At 40.1% G+C, this 14,343-nt stretch overlaps 1 protein-coding gene across 1 annotated transcript; it reads left to right on the top strand.

The window, feature by feature from the left end:
* The first annotated feature begins 1,266 nt into the window (after positions 1 to 1,266).
* On the top strand, positions 1,267 to 13,717 carry LOC121947003 (ATPase family AAA domain-containing protein 3-A-like). The gene is made up of 16 exons (XM_042491859.1): positions 1,267 to 1,512; positions 3,819 to 3,895; positions 4,011 to 4,112; positions 4,220 to 4,279; positions 4,367 to 4,436; positions 7,047 to 7,212; positions 7,350 to 7,419; positions 7,557 to 7,712; positions 9,534 to 9,590; positions 9,705 to 9,830; positions 10,338 to 10,462; positions 10,650 to 10,701; positions 10,788 to 10,858; positions 10,966 to 11,133; positions 11,470 to 11,578; positions 11,656 to 13,717. Exons 1-16 carry the CDS (start codon positions 1,317 to 1,319, stop codon positions 13,528 to 13,530), a joined length of 3,480 nt encoding a protein of 1,159 aa, XP_042347793.1. The 5' UTR covers positions 1,267 to 1,316; the 3' UTR covers positions 13,531 to 13,717.
* The last annotated feature ends 626 nt before the right edge of the window (positions 13,718 to 14,343 follow it).

The following is a 14,343-nucleotide window of genomic DNA, read 5'->3' as shown; positions in this document are numbered from 1 at the left end:
TCACATACACATGTAGGACAGACTGATACATAAACATTAAGAGAGGCATTTTCACAGCTCAATCACAACATGACTGTCTGTCTTACAACCATTTTTTAAACACAAGTTTTAAAGAGAGAAAAATCAATACAGTTTCTGACAATTATATATACATATATATATATATATATATATATATATATATATATATATATATATATATATATATATATATATCCCTCCCCAGTGATTAAAAAATATTTTAAATGGCTCCCTGGTTTTGCACCAATACCGTCTCTCTGATAAATAATGAACTGTCCCTGTTATAAAACATATGCAATAGAATGTTTACTGTGGCAATATTACAGTTTCCGCAGAGGAATCGCTTGACTTTAGTCTTAAATAATATTAACAGTCCCTTTTGATAGACCTCCTGACTGTCAGGTACCTTAATAGAGGTCAGTAAAAGAGAAAGGAGCCACTCTGTGTGATTACAATATGCTCATTTTATGTATGTAATATATAGTAATGCAACAACTGCCTGTCAGTTCTCATTGAATATGCATGACATTACTGGGACAGAGATATACACAATAAGCTATTCAGATGGTAATGACTTTGAAGGTCAAGGCAAAAAGTTATGTGCTCATGTAGATTTTAATTTATTCAGTGATCTTTGTCCATATATGGTGGGTAAAAATGAACATTCACATCTGACTCTCCAGATTAGGAATAACCTGCAACCCTCATCATATTAGTGTATTCAAAGTATGGCTGCCCAAACATTGCTGTGTTCCAGACCCTGAAATACGTTACACCCCCTGTTTTCCCTCTATATTGGATATGTAGCACTTTATTCAACAAAAGAGGTTAAAATTGACATAATACATAAAACATTTTATCCGTTGTAGGTCTAAATTATGAGATACTGACAATGATTTTTCGATAAACAATAACTCAAAAGTTTTACGTTAAATACAAATTTTGACTTAGCTATCTCACAATTTTGATCTGATAAACTATAATTTTTTAATCCTCAATAAAACTATATGAATTACAATAAAACAGGTGGCGAACGATACATTTTGATCAAGCATCGTTTTATCAAGCATCGTATCCTCCTCCCTTCTTCCGTTTCACGTTGTACAAAATGTTGCAGAAGGCTGTTCGAATTCCTAAATACTTGTTTTATTTTGAAAGTTCTGGGCGGAAGCCTCCATCACCTGTTAGTGTACTTGACTCTGGTCCAACGAGCATGGGCTGGAGGGCTGGACCACAGCCGCCAAGCACGCTCTGAAACCCGGAGTAGTGCCCGTTGTTCGGTCTCTCGAAGCAGCATGTCGTGGCTCTTCGGCTGGAGGAAGGGCTCCGGGTCGCCGCCGGCGGAGGAGCAGGCGCCGGCTGCTCCTGCTGAAGGGGCCGGGGGTGCAGCGGGAGGTTCTGGGGGAGACAAACCTGGGGATAAGTGGAGTAACTTTGACCCGACTGGACTAGAGAGAGCTGCAAAAGCTGCGAGGGAGCTCGATAAATCACGTGTGTATTAATTTTACCCTCATTTAACAAAAAAACCTTTATTTGCTTCATTTATTTCTGTGATATATGTGAACTCAAATGTTTTTTTGTGGACTAAACAAACTTTCTGAAGTTAGCACGTTGTGTTCTTTCCAGATGAGAGCCCCGCGGGCCGAATTCCACACAAAAAAATGCTAAGCTGAAAATTAAGTTTTTAACTGGCAAATGTGCACACTTAATATCATGTTGTGTGAACAATGCGTAAATGTCGGCTGCCATTCTGTAATTCGGCATACATTTATCAAACTTCGCTGCACAATATAGTTCACATTTCAACTTTTCAAACAGGTTTAACCTTCACCAATCAGCGGAGTTTGGGGGCTGGCGAACTGTAAATTCCCTGCATGCTGAGGTTGTGTAATTTTAGGGATTGCTTTAAATCGAATTTGGCATGTTCTCTGCTGAATTCCTTACAATGATACACATGGCTGCTTTAAGTGTGCAAGCCTGTTTGACCTCCACAAAGTCTGCAGTAAAGTTAAGAGCTTGGTGGGCGTGTTAGGAAGACCAGATGGAACAAAGTGTGCCCGCAAGCTCAGCCGCTCACCTGTCGCACACATGTCATGTCTTTCATGTCAGTATGTGCAGATGGACATGCTAACTTCCGTTCACTGTGTGGTGGTATTTTTACCCAGTGCATGGCTGTTTGATTCACCTTTCAAAATTTCTGCTACAAACAAACAGGTTCAGGTCTTATTTTGGCATTTTGAAGGCCTATTGTGTATGATTTAGGGAGATATATTGGCTGAATTGGGAATATAATATAATACATATGTTTCATATCAAACATATGTATAATCACCTGGAAATTAGAATTATTATCTAAGAATGAGCCGTTAATATCTACATAGGAAGAGGGTCTTCATCCATGGAGATGGCCATGTTGCACTGCTATGTGTGGACAGTAGCCCAGAGTGGACAAACACTTGTGTTTAGATAGGACCATTTGCCTGTTTGCATTGTCCACCGTAGTTTGCAGCCCGCTGCGATGAGGAGCATCACAAAAACACTGACTTTTTTTAAACAAAAAACTGCTTTATCCAGTGTTTTTCCAGTTTAAACCACCAAGTCAGTTTGTTTTGGAAAGAGACCTCTGAGGTAACTCTGCTTGCATTAACCCCTAAGAACTGTTATAAGCATTTAAAGTGCTTTTCATTCTTCTCTCTCTTTTTTTTTGGATAAGTTTGGCTGTGTTCATGCATATGGCATACATTTAGGCAAGATTGTGTAATTTTTAATCTTGGAATTCCCAGCTCAGCTCCTACAATAAGTCTAAAATACTCTGTGGAAACAAAATTGTTACATTCTTACTGTTAAGTGCAAAAAATGCACAATTGGAAACACATTCAAACTAACATTTTTGATCCCACAGCCATCAAAGTATAAAAACATGAATTGTATTAGTTTTGGGTGTCATTCTGGGCTTTTGCTTTGGAATTTGTGATTTTTTAAACTTTTTTCCATTTGATGGTGTCAGTTTTTTCCTTTTTCCATATTTGGCATATGAAGAAAATACATGCTTTTTCCATAGGTGCACTGTCAGAATCAATATCCCAGGCTGTGATAATAATTAAAAAATACTAATACTATATATATATATATATATATATATATATATATATATATATATATATATATATTTACTTTGCATGTAGTACTGAAAATTAAAAATAGTACTGAAAATAATTTATTTTTTGTCTTGTTTTTATTCTAAAAACATAGTGGCATCATGACAAAAACCGGGCATTTAAAGGGTTCAAATCTGAAAATTAATGAATATTATATATTTATGATTAGAGCTAATTTTGGTAAAAAATAAATTCAATAAAGTAGCAAATCATATTAATGTATAATATTATGTAGAGCCTGATTTTGAAGAGTGCATTTTGCTATACGAATGTGAAGCAGTTGCAGAGCTAGCAAAGTGTCAAACTAGGTAGGAGTAACACTCATTTTAAGCAGGAAACCGCCTTATTCAGTGTTTTTGACACATGAAATCACTGAATCTGTTTTCTTTCGGAGAAGAGGATACCTCTGCAGATAATTTGGCTCCCGGTAAAAACCTGAACACTGAAGGAATTTTAACTGGGAGAAGTTTCAGCTGCTTGCAATTTTTATCAATCCTCACCATAAGATGCCACTAAATCCCCTTGAATCTAACACACTGCTCCTTAAAATCCTATTAAAAATCTAACTTTAATTGTCCTGGTGGATTCAGATATCTGAATGAATAAAGCAGCATCACTTATTCATCTTTATTTCAACAGGACATGCCAAAGAAGCGCTGGAACTGGCTCGTATGCAGGAGCAGACTGTACAGCTGGAGCATGCGAGTAAAGTCAAAGTAGGTGTCGGAGGAGGGCTATTTCTCATCAAAAGTGTTTCTGATGTTATTGTTTAATAGTCAGGCTAAACCTTGCTGTTAGTCAGCATAATATTAAACCAAACTCCCCCAACAGGAATATGAGGCGGCTTTGGAGCAGCTGAAGGGCGAGCAGATACACCTTCAGGCCGAGGAGAGACGCAAAACACTGGCAGAGGAGACCAAGCAGAACCAGGCAGTATGAAATTAACAGTAATCTAACAGTAATACAAGTGTCACCCACAAGGTGTATACAGTATATTTTAAATGTATATGGCAATGAGTTATTTTCTATATCACCTCTAGAGGGCACAATATCAAGACAAACTTGCCAGACAGAGGTATGATGATCAGCTCAGGCAACAGGTAAACCTTTTTTTTAAATGGACATTTGAAATGAACTCCTTGCATATCTGAATTGGGCCTTCATCTTATGTTTTTTTTAATCCACAGCAATTCCTAAATGAGGAGAACCTTCGCAAGCAAGAGGAATCGGTTGTGAAGCAAGAGGCTATGAGAAAAGGTAGAAGATTTACACATTCTTCTTCCACTCATTGCATCATGTAAAAACTCCTTTATCATCCTATATAAAGATGCAGTAAGAAGTAGGATCTGTGCTGCTCCAAAGCAAAGATCGACCGTGATATATCTTTAGGGGTCAATAAGAGTGTTGATCTGTAGCGATGACTCAGAGATTACATGGCTTACTGTGAGATTTGTGGTTTCAAAGTCTCCCTGGGGCCCCTGTCTTCTGTGTGCACTCTGTGGAGGTTCAGGATACTCCACAGTATGAATTGGCTCTTTATTAGACATTTGTATCACGTCTCTGCTTTAATTAGCTGGGTTACTCCTCTTATTTAATTTAATTTGAATAACCAGAAAGAGAGACACGAATAAAGCTTTTGTAATGGTGTCTTAATAAGTTAATAAATAAGTAAAAAATGATAACCATTACTCGATGATCGATTAATCGGTCGTTAAGAATTAAATCGAACATCTGAAATTAAATCAATTAATCGATAGGCTACACATTGCTTTCAAAATATAGCTGGAGCTTTGGCTGAGGATGAAACAAATTTGTTGTTGTTTGAAATAAGCAAAGTTTTTGTATTTTTTCTTCAAAGAACAATTAATCAATTGTTACTTTTACTGATTAATCGATTAAGTTAAGTGCTCATAATTTGCAACCCTAGCATATATATATGTATGTAAACTTACCAATGATTCAGTTTTTGTGGGTCCATAAATGGAGTACAGACAGAGCTCTCCATGACTTGTTTTCTTCCTCAGCAGCACTTTGTGACTCATGGGGTGGATCATTGATCTGTCAGTCTGTTCAGAGCTGATCAGATCAGATCAATGGATGAGAGGGGCAGCTGCTGCGAGTAAATGCAAACTTTTAGACCCAGCAGAATTAATTCACTTTCATCACGTCTGGTGTGCTGCTCCTCCATAACTGCCTAGAGTACACTCTGTGCTCCTAGAGTGTGGTGTAGTGAATACCTGAACAGTGTATTTACATATATTCCAACAGCGCTCCTAATGATTCGTCCAGCTCCAAAAATAGAAAATCTATTTGTGGCGGAAGGTGTTTTAAGTCCCAAACAACCATTTCACAACCAAATAAATAAATACTCAATAGAATTTATTTTAAAAAAGATACCGCATTCACTTTTGTCATAGTTATAATACGATCAGTATTTCCTGGTTTGTGAGAGAGGGTCTGGATGGACTATTATGGATGTGGAAACAATCAATACATTTACAGGATATTAGAAAAAGTCTAATTATTGTACCAGTATAACTAAAACTGGACTTGAAGACGTTAGTCCGACTGGAATTGTCGAATTTCTCCCCTAACACACCTAGTTAATGCAGTTTGGGGTCAATTTACTCCTTCGTGTATACACCTCAGTCGGACCTGAACTTGCCTAGGCGTTCTGCGCATGCTCCATAGTTGTCATGCCAGGCTTTGACCCGGAAGTTGAACAGCATAAAGTTGTGAAAATCAAAAGAAGAAGAAGAAGAAGAAGAACGGAAGAAAACAAAACAAGACGAAGGTACCGCAAGTAAAGCATAGAGTGTGTACGAAATGCACATCATTGAAAAATTATCTATTGTAGGTCTAATGTAGTTTTGTTTTTGCGTGAAGATCTTCACTGATCAAGGTAAGAGCTAAATGGAAATTAAATAACCAGAAAGAAAAACAACTCTAACTCTAAAACTCTAAATTTGAGACAGCTAGACACAAATAAATTCAGTTCATATCTTGTTGCCTACTCGAGTGGAGCTAAACTCTTATTAAACTCTCCCCATTCGTCCTTTTTATTTATATTTTGTCCTTTTTTGTATTCATTTTAATGTTGCTTCAGTGTTTTCCTTCTGGTCAAGTTCCGTCTTTTTCCTGCCTGTCTACAATCTCTTCAAAATAAAAGCACCTACATGTTAGCTGGAAATAAATAAATAAAAGCAAACAAAAACAAAAAACTTAAAAATGCTAATTTAGTAACTTAACTGCTGAACATTGAGGTCATTACATCCACGATTTTACAATGTGACATGCATCCTGTTGCTACTTGCTAACTTGTGTAGTTTGTGACGAAATATGTAAACTGAAAGAAGGTCCAAAAGCAACTTGCTGACATGCTGAATTACTAAATCAGTTCTCCTCCAGTGTTTGTATACTGGGACAGGACAGTAGTCCAGTTAAATCCTAATCAAGCTATAATCATAGGTTGACGTAACTGTGCATGTAAATGCACTGAGTGGTAACACTGAGTGTTACCATCTTGCTGTCTGCGTCATTACTGCGTGGCACTTTCTTGCGTCCAACCAGGACCATTTTTAAAATGGACACACATCACCATCTAACCAGTGTTACTTTTATGTAAGTTATAAGCGACTGTAGGGCTGGTAAAAGTTATATATTACTTTACAGCCACTTTAGTACAAAGCACATTGGGTTTAGAAGAGCCAATTAGTTTCAGAGGAACTGTGTCTGTTACATCATTTCAATCTAGTTTTGACACAGTGGTAAATTAAGATAAACCACACGGATTTAAGTAGGTCAAATTGTCAGTCCTGTCCTGCTCATAAGCATGTAGTTAATAATATCTGCCACTTTTCCTCCCAGCTACCATTGAACATGAGATGGAGCTGAGACACAAGAACGACCTGCTTCGCGTTGAAGCGGAGGCCAAAGCCCGAGCCCAGGTGGAGAGGGAGAACGCCGACCTGATCCGGGAACAGATTCGTCTGAAAGCTGCCGAGCACAGACAAACTGTCCTTGAATCTATAAAGTGAGGGCGAAATGACTTTCCACTTTCCTTAATCCTCCCAGTAACTGGCATGTTATCTCCCCGTATCTCTCTCAGCTGTAAGTACAATCCCAGCAGCGGAGCCAGCCAGTGTGATAATTGTGTTTTGTTCCTGGCAGGACGGCGGGAGCAGTGTTTGGGGAGGGATTCAGGGCCTTCGTTTCTGACTGGGACAAACTCACCGCCACGGTAAATCCATGTCAGACCTGTCACGCTTTGTCACACTGGCACCACTGGAGGACTGCAGAGGATTATGGGAAGCAGTTGTCTTCATATAGTTTGTTTGAAGATGTATGTGTTTACTCTTGCCCCCCCCCCCCATACAGGTTGCTGGGTTGACATTGTTGGCAGCAGGAGTGTATTCTGCCAGAAATGCCACAGCAGTGGCCGGGCGCTACATCGAGGCTCGTCTGGGCAAACCCTCGCTGGTCCGAGAGACCTCAAGGATTACTGTTGCAGAGGCCATCAAACACCCAATCAAGGTCAGACTACATCCTAATTTTTATGGTTTTACTGTTTATTGTGTGGTTGATGGCCTAGTGATAATGTGAAAATGTGAAAAGTAAATGTGGGAACTAGTCCTTGTTTTTCAAATCACAAGTAAGCCTCAAGTCTTTGCAGTCCCATGTCAAGGCTAACAAGTCCCAAGTCGACTCCCAAGTCCTGAACTGAGTCTCAAATCCAAAACAAGTCGTAACACACTCTTCATTAAATGCAGTGCGATTTTGATTACACAATAATAATATATTAAATGTACAAAAGCATGAATGCTTTCTTAAATTTTTATTTTTGTTCAAATAAGTACGATTGAACTTGATAAAAAAAGTAGCACTGACATTGCACTTTCAGAGCACCTTGCACTATCAACCAGTACAACAACATGGATTTTGTGTGTTTCTGTCCTGTCTTGGATTTAGTTCATCACATGTTTCAAAAATGTCTTCAACATTCTCTTTCCAAATGTGTAAGACTATTCTTCCTTTAAAGGGGAATTACACCCATTTTCAGAACTCATACAGGTCATTCCTATGGTCTAACACAGTCCAAAAATATTAGTAAAAATGCACAACTCTCTCCCACATCCAAAAGCTGAAGCGCTAAAACACAATCTTGTGATGTCACAAAAGTCCTGAGCAAATTAAGCTCATGTGATTATACAAAAGAAAACAAACATTCTGTGTCTGCAAAATCAGTCTCCCATTCATTGTCTGTGGAGCAGCTCCACACTTCATACTTGATGACATCATGAGTTTGAGACTTCTGTGGTTTCTGTCCGAGAGAGCAAGAGTAGCTCATGTTCACGAATATTCATCAAACTTTAGGTGGTGTTCCCCGTTAAAGTGATATTGTATGTTAGTGCTTTATGTATGCGGTCAAATGATAAAATAAGATTACCTTAACAATAGCTGATTGAGGAAATGAAGGAAAAAGAACTGATTTGTGGCACATTTTTTAAATAACGTACTTTTAATCTTTGGGCTTGGGACGAGGCATCTAAAATTTTCAAGTTAAAAGGTTCAATTCTGAGTGAAGTCAAGAGTCATTGCTGTTAAAGTTTGGGTCAAGTTGCAAATCTTATTTGATTTTGTCAAGTTGAGTTTAAAGTGATCAGATTTGTGACTTGAGCCCAAGTCATGTGACTCCAGTCTGGGTTATTTGAGTCGAAACCACACCTCTAGTCAACTTAAAATGTAAATAAATTGATGCTGCAGGGATTATTTTATTATTTTTGTTGTATCTGAAAACATCTGTTTAGGAATAATGGTGAAATGTCTGGAGTTTTGTTCTAATTGGGATTTTTGACATCAGCCTGTAACAGCTGGAAGCGCATCAAATGTATTTATTTTTGACAAGAAATTGTTGAGATGGATCTCTTGATTCATGTCTAGTCTGCAGTTCACCCGGCAGCTGATCATGCCAAAATGACTAACTGTCAAGAACTTTAACATAAAAAAAATGCAAAAACTGTATACTATTTAAGTGTTTACAATGAATCAGCACATTTGGCAAGATAATAAGAAGGAGGATGTGTGCTAAATGTTTTAAGTAGTTATTTTCAGCATTGGTTGTTTTATCATTTTTAACTTAAAATCTGTGTAATGGACAGAAACTGAACTTTTGAATTTGTCTAGCAGAGCAGAAGAGTCACTCATTGGTAACAAAGTGCTAAAATTATGCTGATTTTTTTGTATATCATGATTAGATAATAAGAGAGTATATTTATAGGCACTCAGATTCAGATGTAATTCCATTTTTGCTAAAATAAATCACCATGCAAATCCCTCTATTTTTCTCATTTTTAGACAACCAAGCGTCTGAGAAGCCGACCGCAGGATGCTTTAGAGGGCGTGGTGCTCAGCGTGAGTCATTTACTCCTCATAGATTTTGTCATATAGATATTTTGAATTACACATTCATGTACTCTGACTTTGTGAAAAATGCTGAGTGCTGTCATTGTGCTGTGGATCACACAGGCAAGTTTGGAGGAGCGTGTGAGGGACGTTGCCATCGCCACTCGTAACACCAGGCAGAACAAAGGCTTATACAGAAACATCCTCATGTATGGACCCCCTGGAACTGGAAAAACACTCTTCGCCAAGGTATGGCTACATCTATTTTCTGCTTTACATTTTTTGACACATTTTGATGATATTTCTTGTATGACATATATTTAGCTTAGCATTTACTTACTATGTAGGATTGTTGGTTACTGTGTGTGTAAATAAGCTCGATAGCAAAAAATGAAAGTAAAAGCCAACCCCAGATTCACTTTCATCTGGCATTTTGGTTTACTTTATTTGTGTTTTTTCAGCGCTCTGTCTCTTGGATGCTGCTGCTTATGGTCTTGCACCTGGTCACTATCTTTTTATAAAGTCCCACTGTGGGTGTATGCTCTTATGAATGAACACAGAATATAAGAGGAAGAAGCAAAAATCCAGGCAGAGGACAGAGTCTCTGCAGACTGATAAATAAAAGTGGTTACTTCTATATGTGTGTATCAGAAAAATCCAGCCTATTATATCTTAGATATTTTTAATTGTTGTGTAATCTATTTTTTTGCCTCTGGTTGGTCTATTTTGAACAAAGCTCTTTGCATTGTCTTGCAGAAACTGGCTCTCCATTCTGGGATGGACTATGCCATCATGACAGGTGGGGACGTGGCACCCATGGGGCGCGATGGTGTCACTGCCATGCACAAGGTGTTTGACTGGGCCAACACCAGCAGGCGAGGGTACGGCACTTTAATTTGCTCCATTTATACTCAGTGAATTAGTACCAAGTGTATCAGCTGTCATTAATGTAGACTGTATGTCGTGTTACATACAAAGCTGCTGTTGTTCTGTCGTCTAATTACATTAAAGGGCCATAAAGACAGCCTTTTTAAGCTCATTCGCTTTGATCTTCTCTGATCCCTGCAGCCTCTTGCTGTTTGTCGACGAAGCTGATGCATTCCTGCGAAAGCGAGCCACAGTGAGTTCAGCTGCAGTGCCATATGCATGGTGATGATGCCCTGCGTTTTAATCATATATTCATGAGTCATGATTTTGGCATTGCAGGAGAAAATCAGTGAGGACCTCAGAGCCACCCTCAATGCATTCCTGTACCGCACTGGGGAGCAGAGCAACAAGTTGGTATCTTACATTATTCACTGTGCATGGTTGAGCATGAAAAGGTCATTGCCATGACTGAAAAGGTTGCTGGCCAGGTCTAAGTAGTCTCATCCTCTCTCCTCAGGTTCATGCTGGTGCTTGCAAGTAACCAGCCTGAACAGTTCGACTGGGCCATTAATGACCGCATTGATGAGATTGTAAACTTTGCCTTACCTGGTCTGGACGAGAGGGAAAGACTTGTGCGCCTGTATTTCGACAAATTTGTGCTGGCTCCTGCCACCACAGGGAGACAGTGAGTACATTTATTGTATTTCAATTTCAAATGGCTACTGTTGCTGCTCTGCTGCGGAGGTGATTTACAACCACAAAGGAAAGCATTGGTCCCTAGAGGTCAACATGCTAGCTCAGGTTGCAAAGTGATGTATGTAATGTGTTCAAAGCTGAAACCAAATTGGTGTCTGAGTCTTTACTTATTGCTTTCATAAAATGGTGTTTAAGTACGCAGGAAGTGTAGAACAACAGGCATGGCAGAGTACACTGGCCAGTTAAAACCAGTAGATGTATTGTTGATCAATGATAAGCTCAAGGGTCACTTCCTCTACAAGCCTTTTGTGCTTTAACTCAACAGGAGATTAAAGTTGGCTCAGTTCGACTATGGCCAGAAGTGCTCAGACATTGCAATGCGAGCAGAGGGCATGTCCGGTCGTGAAATCTCCAAACTTGGTGTGGCCTGGCAGGTGAGTAGACACAAAATATGAATTTGCTTTGAAACAAATCTAAAGCTAACCGTGTCTTCAATTTTTTTTTCTGAAAGGCTGCTGCATACTCCTCTGAAGATGGAGTTTTGACCGAAGCAATGATTGACTCGAGAGTTGATGATGCCGTCAAGCAGCATGCACAGAAAATGGACTGGCTGCTGATGGAAGCAGGTGTGGGGGTTGGCAAGGTCGGTGTAGTTCTCCCTAAGGAAATGACTGCTGGAATTACAGCACAGGAACCCGCTTCAGTTGCAAAAACTGAAGATACAACCCCCACTGTACAAGAAGTCCTTCCAATCCTTGAGATTGTGAATAACGCTGCCCAGGTGGAATTAGCTGCTCAATCTTCAGAAGTGGAGGCAGATGCTATTCTCAAAGAGGCAGCCACTTTGGTTAAAGAAAGTGAAAGTGTTGCTGTGGCAGGAACTCCAGTCTTGAATGAAACAGCTGAAACCATTGTTGAGACAGCAACTGCTGTCCCTTTGGTGCAGGAGGTTGAGGCCATCAAGGATCTGACTGAAGAGGTTGAGTCCACAGCTGTAGCTACAGAGACTGTTGTTCCTGAGGTAACAGATATAGTCACTGAGGTTAAGGAGGCTGAGGGTTTACCATCGTCCACCACCCAAGAGACTGCTGCTGCGAGTAAAGACGAGCCATTTGCTGATGTAGTTGCGCAAGAGACTGAGGCCATTGAAGTAGTCAAGGAGGAAATGGATGTTGTAGCACACTCCGAAACATCAGTCTCTGCTGCTATACAGGAGAAAGAATTAGATGCTGTTGTCCAGGAGCCAGAGGCTGCAGTAGCTGGACTCTCCCAGGAAACTGTAGTCAAAGAAACTGAGTCAGCTGCCACGTCTGTTGATGCTGTAGAAACGGAAGCCACTAAGTCTGCAGAGGAAGTAGCAACTGATGCTGCAAAGGTTGTAGAGGAAATTGCAAGCAATGTAGCTCAAGTATCTGAGTCCTTGTCAAACATCGCCACACAGGCTGAAGCAATAGCAGCTGATGTGGCCAAGGTGGCTGATGCCGCAGCAACCATTACTGAGGAGATTGAGGCAATAGTCATCAAGGAGGTGGAAGGGATGGGAAGTGAAGCTGTCAAAGACCCAACTGAGGTTGTAGTGGAAACTGCGCCTGAAACATCAGAGGTTACTAAAGAAGTTGAGGAGGTATTGGCAGATGTGGTCAAAGAGTCTGAAAATACCGCGACAGAGGCTGTAAAGGAGATTGAAATTATATCAACAGAGTCTGCCATTGAATCTGAAGCCATCGCTTCAGAGGACGCAAAGGGACTGACTGCTGTGGAGTTTGCTGCTGAGGGTCAGACTTTGGCTACAGAGATTGAGGCCAAACAAGCTGAAGTTGAACCTGCAGAAGTTTCCAAGGAAGCTGAAGTTGCACCACCAGAGGTTGCCAAGGAAGCTGAAGTTGCACCTCCAGAGGTGGCCAAGGAAGCTGAAGTTGCACCTCCAGAGGTTGCAAAGGAAGCCGAAGTTGCACCAGCAGAGGTGACCAAGGAAGCTGAAGTTGCACCAATAGAGGTGGCCAAGGAAGCTGAAGACCTAGGAGCCAAAGAGGCTGATAAAGAGGCTACAGAAAATGTGACAGTGTCCAAGACAACTGAGGTTGCTGCCAAGGCAGATGAGGTCAAAACAACAAAGGCTGCACATGAGGCAGAGACTGTAGTGCCTGAAGTCACAGATGAGACAAAGTCAGCAAGCCTTCCAAACATCGAAACCAAGTTAGATGCAGAGACTGTCGTGCCAGAACAGTCTGAGAAAGTTGAGAGTCCAGCCACAGAGAAGTCATCTGCCTCTCAGACACCCAGCACAGAAGAAGCTGAATCCAGTCACACTGACAAGCCTCTTTCAGATAAACAGAGTGGAGATGACAGCGACAAACCACAAGCCAAGCCTCATCCAAAGAAGTGATCACTTAAAAACCTTGATGAAATGCTTTTGTGAATGAAGAGCTGTTGCATTTGTTTAGAACTCAAGCTTCAAGTGTAAAACATTCACCTTGAATTCTGTCTACTCTTCTGTCAATGTTTTTGTAACTCAATTACTGTGAATGCCAGAACTGAGGTAATGGTTCGATTGTGGCCTGTAGGTTTGCAAGAGTGCGAGTAAAAAAGTCTGTGTGGACCACTATATTGTCCGACTGTTACATTCTGCTTTCTTCCCTTCTCTTTTCTGGTTGTCATTGCCATTTTCAAAGTCTGTCTGTGTGACATTTTAAAAATTCGCCCTCTGAAGGGATGTTCTCACGTGTGTGCTGACCGGTTTTGGCAAGAGTTCAATAGCACGTCTGCAAAATGTTTGTACAGAACATTTCTTCCCTGGCACTTCTTAGCAAGAGTGCTGGTGCGGTTGAGTCGTGCCCTTGATAAATACTGTTTCACCTTTTATAGAATGACTGAGGGCTCTGCCAGGCCCTTATTTATATGTAGCTGGAGATACTCTGTAGGTCTGACAAAGTGACACTAGGTCCAGAGTAACCCAACTTCCCCGTTAATGTCAGGTGCTTGAGATTTATTTTGTCTTCAGCTGCTGACATACTGGTGTTTAACAATGAGCGCTTTAGATCCAGGCAGCTGTGTGAGCTTTATTTTTATTTATTTATTGTTGCATTTTCTCAGTTTCATATTCCTGTATGTTTTTTATAGAGTGCTGCAGGGATGACATTATATGTTTTTAGGTCAACACAGAAGTTAGTGCCGCCCTGATTCCCTCCTCAAAATGCCT

Source organism: Plectropomus leopardus, chromosome 8 (genome assembly GCF_008729295.1).
Source record: "Plectropomus leopardus isolate mb chromosome 8, YSFRI_Pleo_2.0, whole genome shotgun sequence".
Taxonomy (NCBI): Eukaryota; Metazoa; Chordata; class Actinopteri; order Perciformes; family Serranidae; genus Plectropomus; species Plectropomus leopardus.
Note: the sequence above shows the minus strand (reverse complement) of the source record. Positions and strands in the feature narration are given on the sequence as shown.

Excerpts from the sequence above, each read along its gene's own strand:
- LOC121947003 (XM_042491859.1), top strand. The coding sequence starts at position 1,317 with ATGTCGTGGCTCTTCGGCTGGAGGAAGGGCTCCGGGTCGCCGCCGGCG. Across the intron at positions 7,213-7,349 it reads ACTGTCCTTGAATCTATAAA|GACGGCGGGAGCAGTGTTTG; the intron begins GTGAGGGCGAAA and ends TGTTCCTGGCAG. Across the intron at positions 9,591-9,704 it reads TAGAGGGCGTGGTGCTCAGC|GCAAGTTTGGAGGAGCGTGT; the intron begins GTGAGTCATTTA and ends TGGATCACACAG.